This window comes from Ranitomeya variabilis, chromosome 5 (assembly GCF_051348905.1).
Source record: "Ranitomeya variabilis isolate aRanVar5 chromosome 5, aRanVar5.hap1, whole genome shotgun sequence".
NCBI lineage: Eukaryota > Metazoa > Chordata > Amphibia > Anura > Dendrobatidae > Ranitomeya > Ranitomeya variabilis.
Window position 1 is genome coordinate 270,387,514 of NC_135236.1, and position 23,951 is coordinate 270,411,464.

Sequence of the window (23,951 nt, forward strand, 5' to 3'; positions counted from 1 at the left end):
CCCCAATACTGAGCCGCTGCTGCCGTATGTGTCCCTATTACTGCACCTGATACCCCAATACTGAGCCGCTGCTGCCGTATGTGTCCCTATTACTGCACCTGATACCCCAATACTGAGCCGCTGCTGCCACATGTGACCCTATTACTACCCCTGATACCCCAATACTGAGCCGCTGCTGCCATATGTGTCCCTATTACTGCCCCTGCTGTGTGGTTATGTGTGCCCTCTAAATTCTAAAGCACCCCTCTATAATATAGTAATGCCGGGTGCAAGTGCCCTAGAAAACAGTGCCCATATTTTGCCACCTAGAAAGTAATATTGCCCTGTGTGCCCCTTTGATAGCCACAGTAACCTGAGTTCCCCTATAACAATAAGTGCCCACTTTACCTTTAATAATGTCCCGAGTCTCCCCCTGTACAGCTCCCCTATACACCGCATGATGCTCTCTTATACACAGTATAATGCCCCCTCACTGTATAGTACCACCCACACAGTATACTGACCCCTTAGTAGCCCCCAAACCGTTTGATGGCTCCAACACTGTATGATGGCCCCCTAACTGTAATCTCCATACTGTATGATGGCCCCCTAACTGTAATCTCCATACTGTATGATGGCCCCCTAGATAGCCTCCATATACAGTAGCATAATGCACCAAATAGTCCACAATATAGTATAATGCACTCCCCATAGGCAGACTCTATAGCATAAGGCAGCCCCCATAGGGAGACCCTGTAATAAAACAGCACTCCTATAGTCAGACCCTGTAATAAGGCAGCACCCCTATAGGCAGACACAGTAATAAGGCAGCACCCCCATAGTCATCCCCTGTAATAAGGCAGCACCCCTATAGGCAGACCCTGTAATAAGGCAGCCCCCCCAGAGTCAGACCCTGTAATAAGGCAGCCCCCCATAGTCAGACCCTGTAATAAGGCAGCCCCCATAGTCAGGCCCTGTAATAAGGCAGCCCCCCCATAGTCAGACCCTGTAATAAAACAGCCCCCATAGTCAGACCCTGTAATAAGGCAGCCCCCCCATAGGCAGACCCTGTAATAAGGCAGCACTCCCATAGTCAGACCCTGTAATAAGGCAGTCCCCATAGTCAGACCCTGTAATAAGGCAGCCCCCATAGTCAGACCCTGTAATAAGGCAGCCCCCCATAGGCAGACCCTTTGATAAGGCAGCAAATCCCCATAGGCAGACCCTGTAATAAGGCGGCAGCACCCATAAAAAATGAATAAATAAATACTCACCTCTTTTTCCTGGTTCCTGCGCTGCTCCCACTGATCTCCTGACAGCGGGCGCTGGGCAGTGACATCATCGCACCCGCTGTCAGTGTCGGCGATGTCAGACGCCGACACTGACGGGATGATGGGAGAAGGAGCGCAGCACTCCTTCTCCCATCAATGCGATCAGCTGTATCGGCTAAATGCCGATACAGCTGATCTTCCGATGACGGCGGGGGGCCCACTGCTGGCACCGGGCCCCCCGCCTGCTCAGGGGCCCCATAGCGGCAGAGCAGGGAGATCGATTCTCCCTGCTCTGCCGCAGAATGTAACTGTATTGGACATCCTCTGCCCCCCCCGGTAGCTACGCTACTGATCCTGCTATATTGGCCTGTAAGGCTACTTTCACACTAGCGTCGGGAACAACCCGTCGCTGTGCGTCGGGCCGCCGTTCCCGACGCTAGCGTGGTCTCCGCCGCACAACGGGGGCAGCGGATGCATTTTTCCCACGCATCCGCAGCCCCATTGTGAGGTGCGGGGAAGTGCGGGGAGGTGGGGGCGGAGTTCCGGCCGTGCATGCGCGGTCGGAAAAAGCGGACCGTCGGGAGCAAAAAACGTTACATGTAACGTTTTTTTTTCCCGACGGTCCGCTAACACACGCCCAAGCGTCGCAAAACGGACGCGACGTTTTGCAATGCGTCGCAAATGCGTCGCTAATGCGTCGCTAATGTTAGTCTATGACGAAAAAACGTATCCAGCAAGAACTTTTGCTGGATGCGTATTTTCGGCAAAACTACGCATTTGCGACGTATTGCAGTTAACGCTAGTGTGAAAGTAGCCTAAGTCACTTGTAGTCTGTGGTGGACCCTTAACCATAGAACATAACAAACTTCCAAGGAATTGATGTTTATTAAGGGAAATTTTAGGGATTATGCTCTTACAGCCATATTCCTTATAATTTAATTTATTTTACACTCTTATATTGCACCACTAGTTTCCTCAGCTTTGCTGACATTATTATCACTGTCTAGATTTCCTATAATTATCTGTTTGGAGTGTGGCATGAAACCAACTAAAACACAGGGTGAATATATAAACTCCTGCAGATGTTGACCTTGGTGGACCCAGGACCCCAGCTCTGCAAGTCTATAGTGCTAACCACTGAGCCACCATCCTACCATGAGCATGTATACTGTTAAAGGGAATCTGTCAGCACAGTTTGCTACATAATCAGAGGACAGCATGAAGTAGGGGTTAAAATGCTGAATTCAACTATGTATCATTTTCAAGCTCCATGCTGTTGTTTGCTTACAGTGAAGGTTTTGTCACTAGGACATTATCACTGCAAGTTCTTATGTGCATGCAATTGCTAGTACAACTCTGACCCTCCTGTGATAAGCAGCTCACTGTCATTAGACAATATTCATACAGAGCCTGATGTGGGTGGGGAGCTGTGGTGCGGGCGGGATTAGCTCTCTCAGCTCTGCTGAATTCTACATCAAAAACTCTGATTGTGACACAACGGCTGCACCCAGTAATCTAAGTGATACATTGTTGGATTCAGAGTCTTTTTCCCTACTTTACGCTGCTCTCAGATGAGGTAGCAAAAACTTGCTGACAGATTCCCTTTAAACATAATAAAATGAAGTTTTATCTTTAATGACTACATTCTACATTCAAAATTATTTCAAAATGTAAAAGTGTTTGTTATATTTGATGAACAAGACATTTTTTCGGGATTTTTCCCTATAAAAAACATACCACTAGTGCAAAATCTTATAGACTCATACGACAGACTCACAAAAGAAGGTCTTTTAGTTTTCTATAGCCGGAAATGACTCATAACATGAAATCAATATCTGCAAATGGAAGCCTGATTTATTAGTCGTCACTGATAATGACAAGAGGAAGAAAGTAATGATGAAAAGAAAATGAGTGAAAACCAAGCAGTTTTAGATTCAGAGACCTTCGGGTATAATTGTGCTGCATATTAGCAGCTTTTTTACATAAAACCATTTCATATTTGATTCTCTCCAGGTCTTTATGGACTGATCACTGCTTCAGCTTAGGAACGACGGGATTATTATGTAACTATGGTCAAGGATTTAGTGGAATTAAAGTCTATTACTACATTTTTTCTCATTGCTTAGCGCAGTGATTCCCAACCTTATTACCTTAGGGGAACCCATGAACACTTTTTACCCTGCTTGGTTATCCTTAATCCCACTCCTACATAAGAGATGCCTGATATAGGGGCAGAGAAAGCATTTATTTCTTATCTGGTGTTAGATTTCAGATCAGACATGTTATCTACTTTGAGAAGCATCTTTTAACAGTATGCAATCGGTTTGTTTTCCCATTTTGTTAGGCTACGTTCACACTTGTAAAGTGCTGTATGTCGAACACTATGTTATTGTTTCCATCTGATTCATGAAAAGCTGTATTCTGACGGGTAACCTCAGGGATAAAGAAAAGGACTTGGCACTCCAAAATTCGGGAGTAATTTATTTCAGAATAGCAATCCTCTGTGTATACTACATTACATTTCAGCCATCACTCTGGCCTTCATCAGGTGAAGATTGTGAAGTATGGGCTTCTCTACACGGCATTTCAAGCCTGTCCCTTAGTGCTGCATCTCCTGGTTCTTCCCTATACGTCTCAATATGTTTATGATGAAGGCCCGAGTGATGGCCGAAACGTAAAGTTGTATATACAAAGGATTACTATTATGAAATGAATTACTCCCGAATTTTGCACCATTTTGGAATGCCAAGTCCTTTTCTTTATTACATTTGGAGGTGAATCCTATGGATCCTATTATATATATTTGAGAGCTGTTGAATACAGATTAAACATGTTTTTTTGCATGTCTGAAAAAGTCGAATACTGTCAGGACGGAGGCCAAGCAGTGTCCATGGTGGCTCGTTTCAAATTGATGACTTGGGATTCCCATTGGAATATAGTTTTTGGGGATTCCAATGGAAACCTTAAAGTAGTGCTTTGTGTAGAGCGCAGTACAAGTGTGAACCTAGCCTACAAGTGACCACTCTTGGTGCTACTGTGTTCTGAGGAATCATGGTTTATGGATCAAGGAAGTCCACAGTTTTTGGGAATCCTGGTGGACAAACACTGGCCTAGTTGGTTGAAAGGTCAAAAGCCATTGATCGATTTGTTGAATCTCCATTACGCATCTAAAATTGTCCTTCTCGATAATTGAAGAGGGACAATGAAGTCAGGGTTCACACATCATATTTTTATTATAGAAATGAATTTCCGCAGGAAAACACACACAGTATGACAGATTTAAAAGTCTTAATACTGAAAGGTCATTTTAAGGATGACAGAGAAAGACAAATTTGGCAATTCAAACTAATGAAGATGTTCAATTCTTTGACAATAGGACTCCACACCTGGATTTATGAGTCACTACATGATACAATTCACACCTCCACCAGACTGACTCCACATAACTAAGAACATCATTCCCACTGCCTCTCCATATGTAAGAAAATGCCTAATCACTCCTAGAATACGTTTGTCTTCATTAGGCAGAAAAGTATTCACATCGCAGGAAAAAAGAAACTTGATTGCTGACCAGAATCTCCAAATCTTATATTTACACATTACAACGAAAAGTAGCTTAGATTTAAAAATTCTGCACTAACAAGTCTATGATTAATAAAAATAATAAAAAGGATAGGCTCTTTTTTTGCACTTAGTAGCTGAGAAGCGAATTTGTCAAACAGTTTTCACCAGAATCTTGTTGTAAAAGTCTTTGAAATATGCTGAAAACGTTGCACAACATGTAGTTGTTGTGATGTGTAGTTTTTACACCGGTCCCAACCAAGTCCGTCAACTTTTTTGAAAAGTAGTGCAGAGCTTTGCTGGGAGCATTGCTGAGCATAGCTGTCAAATTCATCATAATGTACGCCTCAAAATTGGTTTAATGGGGTAGTCCGACGTACAAAGTAATTTTCATCCTAAATCACTATTTAATGCTATAATCTAAACTATTTTGTAATATACTTGAATTAAAAATGATCTACCCTTCCCTAATACAATATCTAACTACTTTTTTTTGTTACCACTTCCTTTTTCCATGTTGCTTTGTTTGAGAATCCCAGTGCATGCTGGGACACGGAAATGAAGAGTCAACAGGGGGCAAAGGCTGTAGTCATTGCCGCAACCTCTGCCCTCTCCCAGAGACGAAGCGTCACCATATCTGTTTCCGGCTCAGATCAGCAGTAACAAGAAATCCACGTTTTTCTTAATATGTAAATTAACTGTTTAGACCTATGGGCTGGACACAGATCTCCCTTAAAATCTGCCTCTACAACTTATTTTACATCAATGGGGGTGTTACCAGTGTTAGACATGTAATGACTGACAGTCTGATCTCCTGATCTCATCATAAATCTGAGTGTGAATATAACTAACACAGTACAGCAGAGCAGAGCTTTGTCTCATTACAAACACATTTGCAGCTTCAGCTCTCCTCTCCTGCTTTCCAGCTTTGCTGTACCCCACCCCCACACCCACATAAGCTGCCTGTAAGATAGAAGCTGACCAAGTGTTATTTGTAATAAGGCACAGCAGAGCTGACATCACTGTGAGGGGACGATTGCAGCTGTAGATATGTTTGTAAAGAGACAAAGCTCAGTTCTGCTCAGTATGATTATAGCTTTCAGTCATTACATGTCTCACCCAGGGAATGCCCCCTTTCATTTAAAACAAGCTCTTGGGGCAGACTCTCAGTGAGATCTGTCTCCAGCCCATAGATCCTAATATGTAAATGAACTGTTAAGAACATTTTGGATTTTCCATGAAATTACCATAGAAGCACTTATTCTTTGAACTCTGGATTGTGTAGTTCCTCCATTATTTCTCATGGAAATGCATGAACAAATTTACAGCTGGGTGTTGCTTGGCTATTTCTCTGTAGATTGTCTCTATTATTGGCCGTCCGCAGCATCGGTGTCATGTAGGGACACAGCCTTTTGACCCCTTCACGACATGCGCCGTGCATGTACTGTGCATGTCGCGTCGCTCCCTTTGATATGGGCTCTGGCGCTGAGCCCACATCTTTCCCGGCACATGTCAGCTGTTTTGAACAGCTAACAAGTGCCCCTAACAGCCGCGGGTGAAATCGTGATCAATCCGCGGCTGTTAACCTGTTGAATGCCGCTGCCAATCTCTGACAGCGGCATTTAATCTGATCGCACCGGAAGCACGTCACTAATCCCGCCCATCGGCGCCCATGTCACATGAATGCGGGCCGCCGATGGGTTGGCATGACAACCCGGGGTCTGTAGGAGACCCCATGTGGTTGTAATTTGCAGAGTGCTATGAGCGCCGCCCAGCGGTCGGTGCACATAGCAAGTGAGCATTTCTGCAACACACAGGCAGAGCCGATCGGACAACTGCAGCTTCTAGTCTCCCATGGAGACTATTGAAGCATGCAAAAGTAAAAAAATGTTTTAAAAAAATATAAAAGTTCAATTTGCCCCATTCATAATCGCCGCCTTCAGAATTGCCTGATCTATCAAGCTATAAAAAGAATGAATCTGATCTGTAAATGGCATAGCAGAAAAAAAGTTAACTACGCCAGAATTACATTTTTTGGGTTGCTTCAACATTGCATTAAAATGTAATAAGATCACATCTGGACCAAAATGGTATAATTAAAAATGTCAGCTCAGCAAACAAAAAATAAGCCCTCATCCAACCCCAGATCACGAAAAATGGAGATGCTACGGGTCTTGCAAAATGGCGATTTTTTTTTTTTTTAACAAATTTTGGATTTTTTTTTTCACCAACTACCTACACGTTTGGTGTCTATGAACTTGTAATGACCTGGAGAGTCATAATGGCAGGGCAGTTTTAGCATTTGGAGAACATGGTAAAACAAATCCAAACAAAGTTGTGGAATTGCACTTTTTTTTGCAATTTCACTGCATTTGGAATTTTGTTCCCGTTTTCTAGTACACGACATGGTAAAATCAATGATGTCGTTCAAAATTAAAATTTGTCCCGAAAAAAACAAGCCCTCACATGGCCATATTGACGGAAAAATAAAAAAGTTATGGCTCTGGGAAGGAGGGGAAAGAAAAATAGAAACGCAAAAATGAAAAAGGGCTGCAGCGTGAAGGTGTTAATATTGGGAATGGTTGCACCCTTTTGTCAGTTTACTCATCACAGGATGATTCAGGTATTCACTGAAATCAACATGACACAAGAGCTTGGATGTCATCTATAATATTGGTAATCTAAGGGTATGTGGACACGTTCAGGAATTTACGCTATAAAAACGCATAAAAAACGCATACATATGCATCCTATCATTTAGAATGCATTCCGCATTTTTGTGCACATGATGCATTTTTTTCCGCAAAAAAAACGCATTGCGGGAAAAGAAGCATCATGTGCATTATGTTTGCGGATTTTTTGCGGATTTCCCATTGTTTTGAAGTGTCCTGAAAAAAACGCAAAAGATCCACACAAAAAAACGCACAAAATCCGTGCTAAAAACGTGAAAAAAACGCATGCAGAATTCCTGCGGAAAACCTCAGGTTTATCTCAGGAAAATTCTGCATGCATCTCGGACGTGTGCACATGCCCATAATCTTTCATTTTCCTACATACTACTGTAGCCCACCATACAATGGATTTTCAGGAATCCTTGATCGCTAGTCAAATTAAGCAAAATTATGGTAGAACACTTCTGTAATATTACATGATACCCTTGTGTTGTTTTTTTTACTTACCAAAGGACTCTAGTTAGGTTCTGATTTTGTTGCTTTCTGTTTCTCAATAACTGTGGGTGGAATTAAGTCTTTGTAGCTTAACTTGTGACCATATGCTTTCTAAACCAGTAATCTAAAAATGCAGAATTTAAGGAGTTCTTAACCTTATTTTTTATGCTGTGCTTAAAGGAGAAAGTAGATGCTTCCATAGATTTGTGACTTATATCTCCATACCTCCATTGTGACTTATATCTCTGTACATTTCCCCAGCACACTGCGGCAAATGCTGCAGGGAAAATGTAGTCTGTTCCGGCCAATAGCAGTTATTCCCGAGTGTGATAACTTTATGCCCTATTAGAAGATACCCTTATATACAGTATATGAGCCTTTGAATAGGAACGGATCTGCAGGACCCTTTAGCGGCCACTAAACGGTGTACGAAGCCATGGTGTCTGCTGCACTCACTGTTTATATCTATTTGTTGCTGGTGCTGATCACAGTTTGTTAAGGAGGAGGTGGTCTTGGTATTGGACCACCCTTTTAAGAAATCCCTGTAGCTACCAATATCAAAGATTGGTCCTGTATTTTACATTTACTGCTAATGAAGAGAACACTATCTTTCCTCTTATACAAATTGATTGTCTCATTTTGAATATTATTAGTCCATTGGGTCAGTTATATACAAAATAATAAACTGAGCTTTTACTCATCCTCCTTGGTCCAGCAATGCCTCCCCATGGCTCTTCCGTCTGTGTTGATAGTCTGCAGTGATGACTTCATGTCATCAGCACTGTACCAAATACTGAGCTCAACTGCTTTTCCATAGCGCTCAGTGATTGGCTACAGCATTGTCGACGTATTGTCATCACTGCAGGCTGCATCAGCAAAGCCCAGAACATTGATTTAGAGGCATGGCTTGACTCGGGAGGATGAGTAAGAGCTCAGTTTATTTTATACATCTCTGAGCTTATGGGAAAATAATGGATGAACGACTTTGATAAAAAAAAACTAAAGTAAAATTATAATTCACAACATTAACAACAAAACGATCAATCCTTAAATAGAATGAACAGTATAAACTCAAACTCAGTTACTATTACTGCAGTTACCGAAGTACTGAAAACCAATAATGAAGATGTTCACAGTAGAGACCATAGGAGATTCCATCATCTGATATGGATGCCTCCGTATCCTCCGTCCATTCCTCTAATCTATTATTCTCAATCTTTCCATCTGTTATGAATTGCAATACAGCATAGAGATCAGCACAGATTACCATCCTGCAAAGAGAGCTGGATAGGTGGTGGTGGGGGGGAATTTATTATTACTGTCTATAATTTAGCTGAAAACCAGGTCAGGCAGAAGCTGCATCCAATTTTTCATACAGGCTAACACTGTGCGATAAGTTTGGTGCATTTTGCTGCATATTTAGGTCACTTTTACTTATGCAACCTCTTAGTTGACTTATTTTACACTAATATTTTAAAATGTGGTAGATTTATTAATGGCACGTTCCAAAATTTTGATTTGTGACATAATTAAATTACTAATTGTTCAAACTGTCAAAAACACATACAGTATTAAGTCTGGTGCAAGGCATGTACTCCAGTTTTGGCTGGTGCTGCAGCCACTGTCACGTTTATGGGAATTCCTGAAAACAGCTAAGCACACTAGTTTTTGTTTTAACTCCCTTAAGAACCTCGTTCTGGAGGTAGTTGTGGGTCCCAGCCCTGTATTGTTACAGTATCTCCTCAAACTGACTCCCATTTGTGATATCCCAGTAATTGTTCTGACAAAAGTCACATATGATGCCACAGCAGATAGACTATAGTGATGTTACAATTAATAAATAACTTTATTCTGATAATTTTCATAAAAACAGAAATGCAAATACTGACTGAAAGGGCAGCGACACCTTAGTGCCACGTTTGGGCAGACTCACAGATAGAGTACAAGATATAAACACTCCCTGAAGAAGCAAGTTGCGAAACGCACGTTGGGGCTTTCCTCTCCCATGTTCTGCAGGTTGGTCACTTGGTTCAAATAATATACCTTTTTAGAACACGGGTACTCCCATCAGGATTTTTGTACTATGTTCACTTAGCCTTTTTTGGATTGTCATTGTCTTTCAGCTGGGTATTAAAGGGAACCTGTCACCTGAATTTGGCGGGACCAGTTTTGGGTCATATGGGCGGGGTTTTCGGGTGTTTGATTCACCCTTTCCTTACCCGCTGGCTGCATGCTGGCCGCAATATTGGATTGAAGTTCATTCTCTGTCCTCCGGAGTACACGCCAGCGCAAGCCAATATTGCCTTGCACAGGCGTGTACTCCGGAGGACAGAGAATGAACTTCAATCCAATATTGCGGCCAGCATGCAGCCAGCGGGTAAGGAAAGGGTGAATCAAACACCCGAAAACCCCGCCCATATGACCCAAAACTGGTCCCGCCAAATTCAGGTGACAGGTTCCCTTTAACCAACTATCATTAGGTCTATCTGACCATATTCACTGTTTAGTGTTTTCTCCCGGCTACCTATGCATCTCATGATTGGCAGCAATTATATGTATCCTACATGCACTAAGGACTTTACACTGCCCCATTGGTCATATGCATATGTCCCAATTGGTCATATGCACATTTTTTGTGCTGAAAAAGCCCCGCTCGGCTTATATTCGAGTGTGGGTCCCAGAAGCCGGAGGCGTAGCAGCAGCAACAGAGCAGCGGGTCACAGGAGGCAGGAATCGTCTGCCGCGTCTAAAGCCTGTGATGGCTGCTAGAGAGAAATTAATATTCACTGTGCTTGCAATTAATATTAATTTTTCTTTAATAGCGGAGACAGTAGTTGTGGCCTCCGGCTTCTAGCAGCTGCCGGGCGATCACGTGTGCCCGCTACTTAAGAAAAATGAATATTCACTTTGAGCACAGTGAATATTGATTTCTCTTTTTCAGTGGACACACGTGATCTCCCCAACACCGCAGCTGCTGGCATCGGAACAAGACGTTGCGAGGGAGAGCAGGGACGGTAAGTAGGATCGTTTACTTTTATTTTTTTATGTTTTTCTGATGGGGGCCATGCATACCAGGATAGGGATGAGGAGCCATGCATACCGGGCTATGGATGAGGAGCCATGCATACCAGGATAGGGATGAGGAGCCATGCATACAAGAATAGGGATGAGGAACAAATGCATACAAGGATAGGGATGAGGAGCCATGCATACAAGGATAGGGATGAGGAACCATGTATACCAGAATAGGTTCTGAGGGTGCCATGCATACAAGGATGGGGATGAGGAGGCCTTGCACACCAAGATAGAGATGAGGAGCCATACATACCAGGATAGGGATGATGAGCCATGCATACCATGATAGGGATGAGGAGCCATGCATACCAGGATGGGGATGAGGGGACAGTGCATACCATGATAGGGATGAGGGTGTCATGCATACCAGGATGGGGATGAGGGGACAATACGTACCACGCTTATACTTGAGTCAATAAGTTTTCCCAGTTTTTTGTGGTAAAATTAGGTGCCTCAGCTTATACTCAGGTCAGCTTATATTGTAATTGTTTTTTGATATACGCTCTATTGTCCATTTTTTTTCGGTTACTCTCGTGATTGTGGATGAGCTGTTTATGACTGGGCTTTTTGTTTGGATTTATAGTCATGTTACAGCTGCCAACAAGACTGAAACATTCCTTGTTAATTTCCTAGGGTCAAACCAGGGATTTGGCCCCATTGATCAACTAATTGGCTAAAGGTCTTTTTACACGGACCGACCGATTGGTAAACTTTTACTGATCGGCAGTCATTTGAATACCAGTCTACACTGGATCACTCAGTGGACATAGGCTGCCATGTTTCTTGGCAAGGTGAGTCTTGTCTACATAGGGCGATTCACCCTCAAGAACGAGACATAAGATGATTCACCCCCAAGAACGAGACATAGGATGATTCACCCCCAAGAACGAGACATAGGATGATTCACCCCCAAGAACGAGACATAGGATGATTCACCCCCAAGAACGAGACATAGGATGATTCACCCCCAAGAACGAGACATAGGATGATTCACCCCCAAGAACGAGACATAGGATGATTCACCCCCAAGAACGAGACATAGGATGATTCCCATCCGAGAATGATTTTCTTTTTGTTTGCACAAAACATGATTTCACCCTATGAACGAGTGTTTTGCTCTTTCATTGGGTGATCGGCAGTATGTTTGTATGACAAGATAAAGGTGAAATGAGCATTTTAACAACACTCTTTCACGATTATCTTGTGTGTAAATGCCCCTACAGAGCCAGGTCTAAGGAATAACATTTCTCTTTGTGAGGAGTGACATAGCGGCCCTGGCATGTTAATGTACTGAGGCTTATTCGCCATGCAATGCTCCTCTGGGAAATTTAATATGTAAATTGCCTCTTCAGAGAGGAAGAAGACTTGAGCTCTATTAGCACCACCTACCTGTTGGAAGCAACAAACCTCCAAATCATTATCAACCATTTACAGAGCCAGACTGCCACCATTCTAATATTGATTGGCTAACCTAAGGGTAGGCCATAAATATTGTTATCCCAATATCCCAAAAATCGCCTTTAAGTAAAAACCGTAAACTATTCATATTTATCCTTCAACCAACCCAAGGCTAAAAACCTATCACCCCATAGTAGGATCATGACTTCATAAAGACAATTTTAGAGTGGATATGTAGTATGGCACATAGACCAGCTTCAACTGTAGAACTGAATTTATGGCATAAATATATATAAAAGCAGATTTATAGACTGATGACTCCAGCCTGCCCTCCTTTACGTACAGCCTCCTGGCATTTTAAAGCACATGTACATATTAAGCTAATGTTATCTCTGTTTAACTTTTTAGACCACAAGGCGTTTACGGTACATCTGTGGTGTCTCTTGGAGATGCCTTTACTTTTTTACTATTTAATATTCTAGATTATAAGCAGACTCATCAAAACATACCTTCATTAAGCATATAAGATGTCTTAATGTTGTGTATATTTATGCCATGCTATATATTTCATGCTAGCCAAGTTAAGAATGACTCGGACAATATTTTAGATTTCTTGGTATTTGGTTTTAATTTAGCTTGGTTTATTATTTTTTTTTTTTTATCATACATTCATTTAGTGTAGCTTGCATTTCTGGTATTCCCTATAGCTGCAATGTAAAGGTGGAAATTCACATTAGAAGTCGCCTGAACCTGGCCAGCCACTTTATGTGTATGACTTTCCCCAGATGTTAGGGGAAAAAAGGGTTAGGTGTGTTGGATTTTACTATGTCTGATCCTTTTGTTTTAATGGGAGATGAGCCACCTCCAAAGGTGCCTGGCAGCAGCTTATGGCCTTCTCCACTTGGAAAATACATGTATTATATGGTGAATGTCACTACGAATAGCTTTTGGCCATAAGGCTTAACATGATTGGTAGGCGCATTCATTTTTCATTTGTGCTGTTTGTTTTTAATATAAAGAGTTCAAATGATACCATATTGAATATATTATGTGCAATGTACTGGGAGTATCTTGAACATTATTAACCCCTTCCTGACATTTGCAGTATATATACGTCATGGTTGGGAAGGACTTCCCGACCAATGCAGTATATACACGTCATGTCATGTCATTCTTGTGATCACCGTGACTAAGGCCTCTTTTACACTTGCGTCGTGTGACGTACGTTGCAATCCGTCGTTTTGGGAAAAAAACGGATCCTGCAAATGTGCCCACAGGATGTGTTTCTTCCCCATTGGCTTGTATTGGCGACGGATTGCGACGTATGGCCACATGTCTCGTCCGTCGTGCAACGGATCCGTCGTGTTTTGGCGTACTGTCGGCACGAAAAAACGTTCAAGTGAACTTTTTTTGTCCGTCGTGTTCGCCATTTTCTACCACACATGCGCGGCCGAAACTCCGCCCAATCCTCCCCGGACTTCAGAATGGGCAGCGGATGCGTTGAAAAACTGCATCCGCTGCCCACGTCGTGCACAAATTTCACAACGTGCGTCGGTACGTCGGCCCAACGCATAGCGACGGACCCGTACCGACGCAAGTGTGAAAGAGGCTTAAGCTCACAGTAATCGCATGAAGGTACCAGCAGGGCACCTGGAGTTGTCATCCCTGGGGTGGCGCCGCCTCCTGTAACTATGATCACTGTGATTGGCTGTTCAATTCTGAACAGTCAATCACAGCATTTTCAGTGTTTCAGGCAATGAAATTGCCTGAAACATTGATGTCCAGACTACGATCAGTGCTGTAAGAGCACTAGTCATATCCTGGAGCCTAGCAACCATGTCGTCACCAGGGCCAGCTCTGATTGGTGCGATCAACGATAACATCTATCCAGGGCCATATTTAGAGTTTATGCTGCCCTAGGCACTTTTAGTGCTGCCTCCCCCTTTGGTGAGTATGACACTATCGGCAGTGACTTTGGCAAAAATCGCTGATGTGAAAGTAGCCTTTTGCAGCAGATCCGGCAGTTTTTCCGCATCTGTCGCGTAACAGATCACTTACGGCCAGGGGTGGGATTCAGCCGGTACGACCCGGTACGGGGCAGCCGTTTACTAAAATTTCTATCTGCCAGCGTTCCGGTAATTGAAAATGGTTACCACGCCCCCGGACTGCCTGCTGTGCTGCTGGTGGGCAGGGCCGCCATCAGGGCATGACAGCCATGACTGGCGTATGGGGCTCGGTGAGCAGAGGGGGCCCGCATCGGGCCCCGTCTAATCTGCTCACCGGGCCCCCCCCTGCCGGCGCTGCGGGCCCCCCCCCCCCTGCCGGCGCTGCGGGCCCCCCACCTGCCGGCGCTGCGGGCCCCCCCCTCCAGTCGGAGGCTGGCGGCCGCAGTGCGCAGTCGCACTTCGCCGGCGTCTGACGTCATTGTCAGCCGCCGGCGAGTGCGTCCTTCACCTGCGTGGAGGAAGTGAGGTTCCCCGCCGCAGGAGCATGGCAAGGTAAGAGCTTGTTTTGTTTTTTTTTGAGAGCGGCGATCCCAGGGGGGTGGGGACCGGGGCAGAACGCTGGACACGCTGGGGCCCGGGGCAGAACGCTGGACGCGCTGGGGCAGAAAGCTGGACACAGGGGCAGAGATGCTGGACGCGCTGGGGCAGAAAGCTGGACACAGGGGGCAGAGATGCTGGACACAGGGGGCAGAGATGCTGGACACAGGGGGCAGAGATGCTGGACACAGGGGGCAGAGATGCTGGACACAGGGGGCAGAGATGCTGGACACAGGGGGCAGAGATGCTGGACACAGGGGGCAGAGATGCTGGACACAGGGGGCAGAGATGCTGGACACAGGGGGCAGAGATGCTGGACACAGGGGGCAGAGATGCTGGACACAGGGGGCAGAGATGCTGGACACAGGGGGCAGAGATGCTGGACACAGGGGGCAGAGATGCTGGACACAGGGGGCAGAGATGCTGGACACAGGGGGCAGAGATGCTGGACACAGGGGGCAGAGATGCTGGACACAGGGGGCAGAGATGCTGGACACAGGGGGCAGAGATGCTGGACAAAGGGGCAGAGATGCTGGACAAAGGGGCAGAGATGCTGGACACAGGGGCTATGAATGATGCTGGACACGGGCTATGATGCTGGACACGGGCAGAATGGAGATATGGGGTATGATGAAAGACATGGGGGCATGACTGGAGACAGATGGGGAAGGATTGGAGACACTGGGGGCAGAATTGGAGACAGATTGTGCAGGATCATGGGGCAGGATGGATACGATGGAGACAGATGGGGCAGGATGGGGAGATCATATGGGGCAGGATGGATACTCATGAGGGCAGGATGGGAGAACATATGGCTGACGCCAGGAATGAGACACACGGGGGCCAGGATGGGGAATATTATTACCATAGGGACTAATTAAGGGATATTATTACTGCAGTGATGTATTTATTTTTTGAGGACACTGTTTTAAATGAGGGGGCGGTCCTGTTGCTGTGTAGAGTGACACTATGTCGCCTCTTTTTCTTTATGCGGTGTAATGTAGAAGTTGGGAAAAATTAAGTAATGTGTTCTACAAGCGGAGCTCGAGATAACTGTGTTATTTCCTGCAGAAACGAGTCCTGGCTGGAAGACATGATGGCGGTCTGTGCTGGATGAAAGATGAAGGACTTCACCTAGAGACGTCATTGGTAAGTCAGTGTTACCTATACACTGACACTATACACTGTATACTATATACAGAGCTCCTGTGTATAATTTCACTAGTGATCACTGTATTATCTGTACACAGACACTGCATACTAAGTACAGATCTCCTGTGTATAATGGCACTTATGGTGATAGTGTGGTGCTTTTTTTTTATTACTGATCAGAATTGTAGTATTCAGTCACTATGTTGTGGTAATATGTGGTCTGGTCATGGTGTTGCGGTATTTGTCCCTTGTATGTGATATTATTCGATCACTGTGGTGGTAATATGCGGTCTGGTCATGGTGTAGCGGTATTTGTCCCTTGTATGTGATATTATTCGATCACTGTGGTGGTAATATGTCATCTGGTCATGGTGTAGCGGTATTTGTTCTTTTTATGTGATATTATTGGTCATTTTAAAAATTGAAAAATAAATAAAAATATACCTAAATTGTATTGCATATTTTAACAAATATTTAATAGGTTACAGCAGAGTAGGGCCTCACCAAAAGAGTCTACCGTGTAATGGTGGCGGCTTACAAAATCTTTTGGCCAAAACAAAAGCTGCCGGCTATATGTGTGATCTGGTGATGGGAACTGCTAGGGTATGTGTCCACGTTAAGTAAGCGCTGCGTGTTTGACGCTGCGTGGGGCCACAGCGTCAAACACGCAGCGTCCAGATGTTCCAGCGTAGTGAAGGGGATTTTATGAAATCCCGTCTCCACTATGCGTGGTAACACGCACCCTGCGGCCCTGCGACTCCGGACATGCGGCGCTTCTTTTAAGATCACAGCATGTCCGTGTTCCTTGCGGCAGCTGCGCCGCCGCAAGCTATAACACAGGGCCCTATGTGTGGGGTGCGATGATCCCGGATGTGTGCAATGAACACATCCGGCATCATCGCGTCACAGTAGGGGGCGGGGCTTAGCGCCGAGCGGGTTTGCCGCTCCGACGCAACCGCCGGCCATCCTGAAGGTGGACACGTACCCTCAATGTGTGATTGGTGAGAAGTGGAGTTTTTCCAAGAGAGAGCGGTGGGACTGTGGACAGTTTGAGGGGTGGAGCGTGGAGGCGGGGCTGGGGTGGAGCCTGGGCGGAGTCTCAAGGGAGCCCCCAAAATTTTGCCAGTATGGGGCCCCGAAATTTCTAGTGGCAGCCCTGCTGGTGGGGATTGTTCACCCCGGGAGGAGCGGGACCCGATCGTGGAAGAAGGGGTCCTCCAGGCTGTGTGACCCGATCGCGGCAGAAGATAAGAAAATAAAAAAAAGTTCACTCACCTCACCGCCGGGTTCCTCCGTCCAGCAGCAGCCTATCAGCTTGCGATCCCGGGACGAGCCTCCTACACGGGACGACGTGACGACGTCACTGTACACGTCGTTCCGTGCAGGGAGCTTTCTCCGGCACCTCGTAGGCTGCGGCTGGGAGCGAGAATACTCTGTCTACAGGGAGTGAGAAGACTGCAGCGAGAGAGGAGAAGACTGCAGAGAGAGAGGAGAAGACTGCAGAGAGCGCCGTTTGTAAGTATGGGAGTTCAAACATTTTTTTTTTTTGCATGGGGCAGTGTGGCTATTGGGGGCGCTATGACTATTGGGGGCACTGCCGTGGCTAAACTGCTTCCAAAAATATGAATCGTGCCACTGGGCGTGGCTTATTAGTATGGGCGGGGTTATTGAAAATGGGCGTGGCCAAAATTCCAGCCGCCGCGACTTAGAGGACCTGTTGTTAAAAATTTGAATCCCACCCCTGCTTACGGCAACACTGCGTTCGGCCTCATTCAATCCCTAATGGATTTGCGGACATTTGTGGCACTTGCTGTGATCCGGCAAATGCGGTACCATACCTCCGAACTTGTGAAGAAGGGAAAGAGGGACAAAGTTTGCGGCGCGCATAGCGCGGCAAATTTTAAGCCGCGCCTCTTACCACACCCATTTCACAACTAGTCACACCCATATCCACGCCCCAACCACACCCATTTAGTACTGCTGATCACACTGTTTCATAAACAATAATTATAAACAAAAAAATATGGCCACACAGTGCTCCATACTGTATAATGGCCCCAAATGATGCTCCATACTGTATAATGGCCCCACATAATGCTCCATACTGTATAATGGCCCCACATGATGCTCCATACTGTATAATGGCCACACATGATGCTCAAAACTGTATAATGGCCACACGATTCTCCATACTGTATAGTGGCCCCACATGATGCTCAATACTATATAATGGCCACACATGATGCTCCATACTGTATAATGGCCCCACATGACGCTCCATACTGTATAATGGCCACACATGATGCTCAATACTTATGAAAAGAGGAGAATAAGGAGCATACAATGGGATTATGTATAGACAAAATCTTTATTAATATAAATATTAAAATAACCATCGGTAATATGTCATAATATTTACATTCCAATGAACAAGAGAAGGAGAGCGACCACTCCAATGCACCCCCATAATGCTAAGTAGTAACCCAGGGGAAAAAGGCCACAGTGCGATCCCCAAACAGGGTATAAAAATCAGTAAGCCCACGTAGAAAAAATATAGAACCGGTAAGTAGATCACATATCTCAACCTAAGAAGACAGTCAACAACTATCTATGGCATCATAGCAGTAATAGGAGGTAGGCTTACCAACAGAGGGGTGAATAGGAGGGACACAGCCGGAGAGTAGACCCCCGACGCGCGTTTCGCGGCACTGCCATGCCACTTTCTCAAGGGGATGACATCTACTCTCCGGCTGTGTCCCTCCTATTCACCCCTCTGTTGGTAAGCCTACCTCCTGTTACTGCTATGATGCCATAGATAGTTGTTGACTGGGTTCTTAGGTTGAGATATGTCATCTCCCGAAAATTATGAGCCACTGCTTCCTGGTGCAATCAGGAATCCAATTTGTTTTTCACAGTCTTTTTCTCTGAGGATTTTGTAAATCTTATGGTGTCCCAGACAAATTTATATGCTCAGCAATTTTTAAACCCAAATCCCACTTCATCATTTGCCAAGTTGACCCCTGTAGACGCCGTAGAAATTATGTTTTGGGGCCTTGTTCTTCACATGGGAATAGTGAAGACGACAGAAATTCCACAATATTGGAATCTTGACGTTTTGTATAACACTCCACTGTTCTCTATGGCTATGCCCCGGACACGCTTTTAGGCCATCCACAAATGTTTGCATTACAGTGATAATGCACAAAGTTCTCGAGGTGACCCCAACTTTGACTGACTTTTCAAGTCAGTCATTGACCACTTCAACTACAAGTTTGCTGAGGTGTACGTTCACCAAATGGACATCTGTTTGAATGAGTCCTTAATACTTTTCAAGGGGAGGCTCAAATTCTGGCAGTACCGGCCCAGTATGAAGGATAGGTAAGGAATGAAACTCTTCAAACTGTGTAAGATTACCTAAGGTTACACCCACTAGTTTAGGGTTTATGAAGGGATGGACACCCTGATTGCCCCCCCTGTCCTGAGAGTAAGTGGGAAAATTGTGTGGTATTTTGGAGCATCCACTGCTGGATCAAGGTTATCACTTCTATGTAGATAACTTTTACACTAGCATCCCCTTCTTCAAGTCCTTATCTGCGCGAGCTACCGCAGCATGCGGTACTGTCTGCGAAAATCAGAGAGGCCTCCTTAGGACGCTACTTGGGCAGCTGCTCAGAGAAAGTGAGAGCAGAACCTAATGTAGCAATAACATGCTGGTGGTCAAGTAAAAGGGCAAAAAGGATGTCTTTTTCTTGACCACCATACATGGTGATGGTAGCACCCCCACTACTGTACAAGCTACCTCTACACAGGTTCACAAACCAAACTGTGTACTGTAATACAAAAATCAACATTGGGGAAGTTGATCTTTCTCATCAAGTGCCATGAGAAAGGTGTGGTACAAGAAGCTGGCCATGCACATTTTACAGATGGCAATGTACAACCCTTCTGTGCTATCACAATGTGCATTCCAGACCAGGACTTTCTTTCAGTTCCAGGAAGTAGTGATCAAGGCCCTATTATTTGACCATCAGATGGAAGGAGCGGGCCCCAGTACTTTTGGAAATGAAGGTGCCTGCGTTGTACCATACAACATTTCCCCAGGGAGGTCTCTCAAACTGAAAAGAGAGGAAGGGCGCAAAAAAGTGCACAATGTGTTGCGGAAGGGGGATACAAAAGGACACCATTTATCAGTGTAACACCTGCCCTGACAAACTTCGTCTGTCTATGAAAGACTGTTTCAGAGTCTACCACTCATTCATGGACTAATAAATGTATTTATGACTTACACAACCCACATATGTCAACCTCTACACAACTCACGTATGCCACCACATAAAAAAATTCACATATCAGAAAAACACTAGATCAATTCCAACATATGGTCCCTAGTGGAGGGTTTCCACTGTTTAGGCACATCAGGGGCTCGCCAAAAGCAACATGATGCCCGTAGATCATTCCATCAAAGTCTGCTTTCCAAACATCACTCCTTCCTTTCCGAGCCCTGCCGCGTGCCCAAACAGTAGCTTTCCCCCATAATTTGAATATCAGCATGCTCAGGAGAAATTGCACAGCAACTGTTGAGTCCAGTTTCTCCTGTTATTACTGTGAAAATTAAAAAACTGTGGCTAAAAAAAGATTTTTGTGGAAAATTTTTTATTTTATTTTCACTGCTCAACATTATAAATTTCTGTGAAGCACCTGGGAGTTCAAGGTGGTTGCCACACATCTAGATAAGTTCCTTGATGGGTCTAGTTTCCAAAATAGAGTCACTTGTGGGGGGTTTCAACTGTTTAGTCACATCAGGGGCTCTCACAATGTGACATGACATCCGCTCTCGATTTTAGACAATTTTGCGATTAAAAGTCAAACGGTGCGTTTTCTGCCATATAGACCTCTCAAAGTCACTTCAATTATAGTGTTCCCTAAAAAACATGGCTTTGTAAATTTTGTTGAAAAATTATAAATCGCTGGTCAACTTTGAACCCTTCTAACATCATAACAAAAAAAAATTTCAAAAATTGTGCTGATGTAAAGTAGACTTATTGGAAATGTTATGTATTAACTATTTTTCTGACATACAGTGGGTACGGAAAGTATTCAGACTACCGGTACTTTACATTTTCACTCTTTGTTTCATTGCAGCCATTTGATAAATTCAAAAACGTTCATTTTTTCCTCATTAATATAAACTCTGCACCCCATCTTGACTGGACAAAAACAGAAATGTAGTAATTTTTGAAAATTTAATAAAAAGAAAAACTGAAATATCACATAGTCATAAGTATTCAGACCCTTTGCTCAGCATTTAGTAGAAACACCCTTTTGAGCTAGAACAGCCAAGAGTCTTCTTTAGAATGATGCAACAAGTTTTTCACACCTGGATTTGGGGATCCTCTGCCATTCTTCCTTGCAGATCCTCTCCAGTTCCGTCAAGTTGGATGGTGAACGTAGGCGGCAGCCATTTTCTGGTATCTCCAGAGATGCTCAGTTGGGTTTAGGTCAGGGCTCTGGCTGGGCCAGTCAAGAATGGTCACAGCGTTGTTCTGAAGCCACTCCTTTGTTATTTTAGCTGTGTGCTTAGGGTCATTGTCTTGCTGAAGGTGAACCTTCGGCCAAGTGTGAGGTCAGAGCACTCTGGGAGAGGTTATCTTCCAGGATGTCTCTGTACTTGGCCGCATTCATGTTTCCTTCAATGTCAACCAGTCGTCCTGTCCCTGCAGCTGAAAAACACCCCCTTTAGCATGATGCTGCCACCATCATGTTACACTGTTAGGATTGTTTTGGGCAGGTGATGAGCAGTGCCTGGTTTTCTCCACACATACCGCTTAGAATTATCACCAAAAAGGTCTATCTTCGTCTCATCAGACCAGAGAATCTTATTTCTCATAGTCTGAGAGTCCTTCATGTGTTTTTTTTTTTAGCAAACTCCATGCTTTCATATGTCTTGCTCTGAGGAGAGGCTTCCGTCGGGCCACTCTGCCATAAAGGCCCGACTGGTGGAGGGCTGCAGTGATAGTTGACTTTGTGGAACTTTCTCCCATCCCCTTACTGCATCTCTGGAGCTCAGCCATAGTGCTCTTGGGTTTCTTCTTTACCTCTCTCACCAAACTTCACTTCTTCCATTTAAGGATTATGGAAGCCATTGTGCTCTTAGGAACCTTGAGTACTGCAGAAATTCTGTTGTAACCTTGGCCAGATCTGTGGCTTGCCACAATTCTGTCTCTGAGCTCCTTGGCCAGTTCCTTTGACCTCATGTTTCTCATTTGGTCTGACATGCACTGTGAGCTGTGAGGTCTTATATAGACAGGTGTATGCCTTTCCAAATCAAGTCCTATCAGTTTAATTAAACACAACTGGCCTCCAATGAAGGAGTAGAACCATCTCAAGGAGTATCACAAGGAAATGGACAGCATGTGACTTAAAATATGAGTGTCTTAGCAAAGGGTGACCATGTGATATTTCAGTTTTTCTTTTAATTTGCAAAAATGTCTTCATTTTTTTTTTCAGTCAATATGGGGTGCAGGGTCTACATTATTGTGAAAAAAAAATAACTTTTTTGAATTTACCAAATGGCTGCAATGAACCAGAGTGAAAAATTTAAAGGGGTCTGAATACTTTCCATACCCACTGTACCTCTCTGATTTAAGGGGATAAAACTTTGAAAATTGCAAAATGTTCTCCAAATTTCCAATTTTACCACAAATAAACGCAAGTCATATCAAACAAATTTTACCCCTATCATGAAGTGAAATATGTTACGAGAAAGAAATCTCAGAATCACTGGGATCAGTTGAAGCGTTCCAGAGTTATTACCTCATGAAGTGACACTGGTCAGATTTGTAAAATTTGGCCTGGTCATGAAGGTGAAAACTGGCTCAGAGGCAGTGGCGTAACTACAAAGTTATGGGCCCCGGTGCGAACTTCCAAATGGGGCCCCCCCCCCGCCATAAAATTCAATGTAAGCCCCATAGAATACAATGCAGCCCCCCCTCATAGTATAATGCAGCCCCTCCATACAGGGGCAGTGACAAAGACACGAGCAAATGGTGACGAGGGGGCAGAGGAGAGGGAACAAGGGGGCAAGGAATACAGGCACTAGGGGACACATGGGGGCTAGGAGGCAGGGGAGAAGGATACAAGGGGTCTAGTGGGCAAGGGAGACTGACACAAGTGGGCAAGGGAGACTGACACAAAGGGCACACGGGGACTAGTGGACAAGAGAGACTGGCACACGGGGACACGGACTAGTGGGCAAGGGAGACTGACACACGGGGAATAGTGGGCAAGGGAGACTGATACAAGGGGACTAGTGGGCAATGGAGACTGACACACGGGGACAAGGGACAAGCACAAGGGGACAAGGGAGACAGGCACAAGGGGACACATAGGGACTAGTGAGCAAGAGACTGACACAAGGGGACAAGGGATACAAGCACAAGGGGACACACAGGGACAAGTGGGAAAGGGAGACTGACACACAGGGACTAGTGGGCAAAGGAGACTGACACAAGCACAAGGGGACAAAGGAGACTGACAGAAGCACAAGGGGACATAGGAGACAGGCACATGGGGACACACAGGGACTAATGGGCAAGGGAGACTGGCACACGGGGACACAAGCATAAGGGAGACAGGCTCAAGGGGACACACAGGGACTAATGGGCAAGGGAGACTGGCACACGGGGACAAGGGACACAAGCATAAGGGGACAAGGGAGACAGGCACATGGGGACACACAGGGACTAATGGGCAAGGGAGACTGGCACATGGGGACACAAGCATAAGGGAGACAGGCTCAAGGGGAC

The 23,951-nt window shown here is 44.9% G+C and overlaps 1 protein-coding gene across 2 annotated transcripts in view; it reads left to right on the forward strand.

Moving 5' to 3' along the window:
- The window catches only part of MAPK8IP2 (mitogen-activated protein kinase 8 interacting protein 2), a 112,116-nt gene that overhangs the window by 18,424 nt on the left and 69,741 nt on the right, over nucleotides 1-23,951 (forward strand). The window contains exon 1 of one of the 2 annotated variants that reach the window (XM_077264296.1): nucleotides 9,969-9,994. The exons of the other annotated variant lie outside the window; for it this stretch is intronic. Coding sequence (XP_077120411.1) covers nucleotides 9,984-9,994 — 11 coding nt within the window. The 5' untranslated portion in view covers nucleotides 9,969-9,983. Of the gene's footprint in view, nucleotides 1-9,968; nucleotides 9,995-23,951 lie in introns of those variants that run through there. 2 annotated transcript variants of the gene reach the window in all.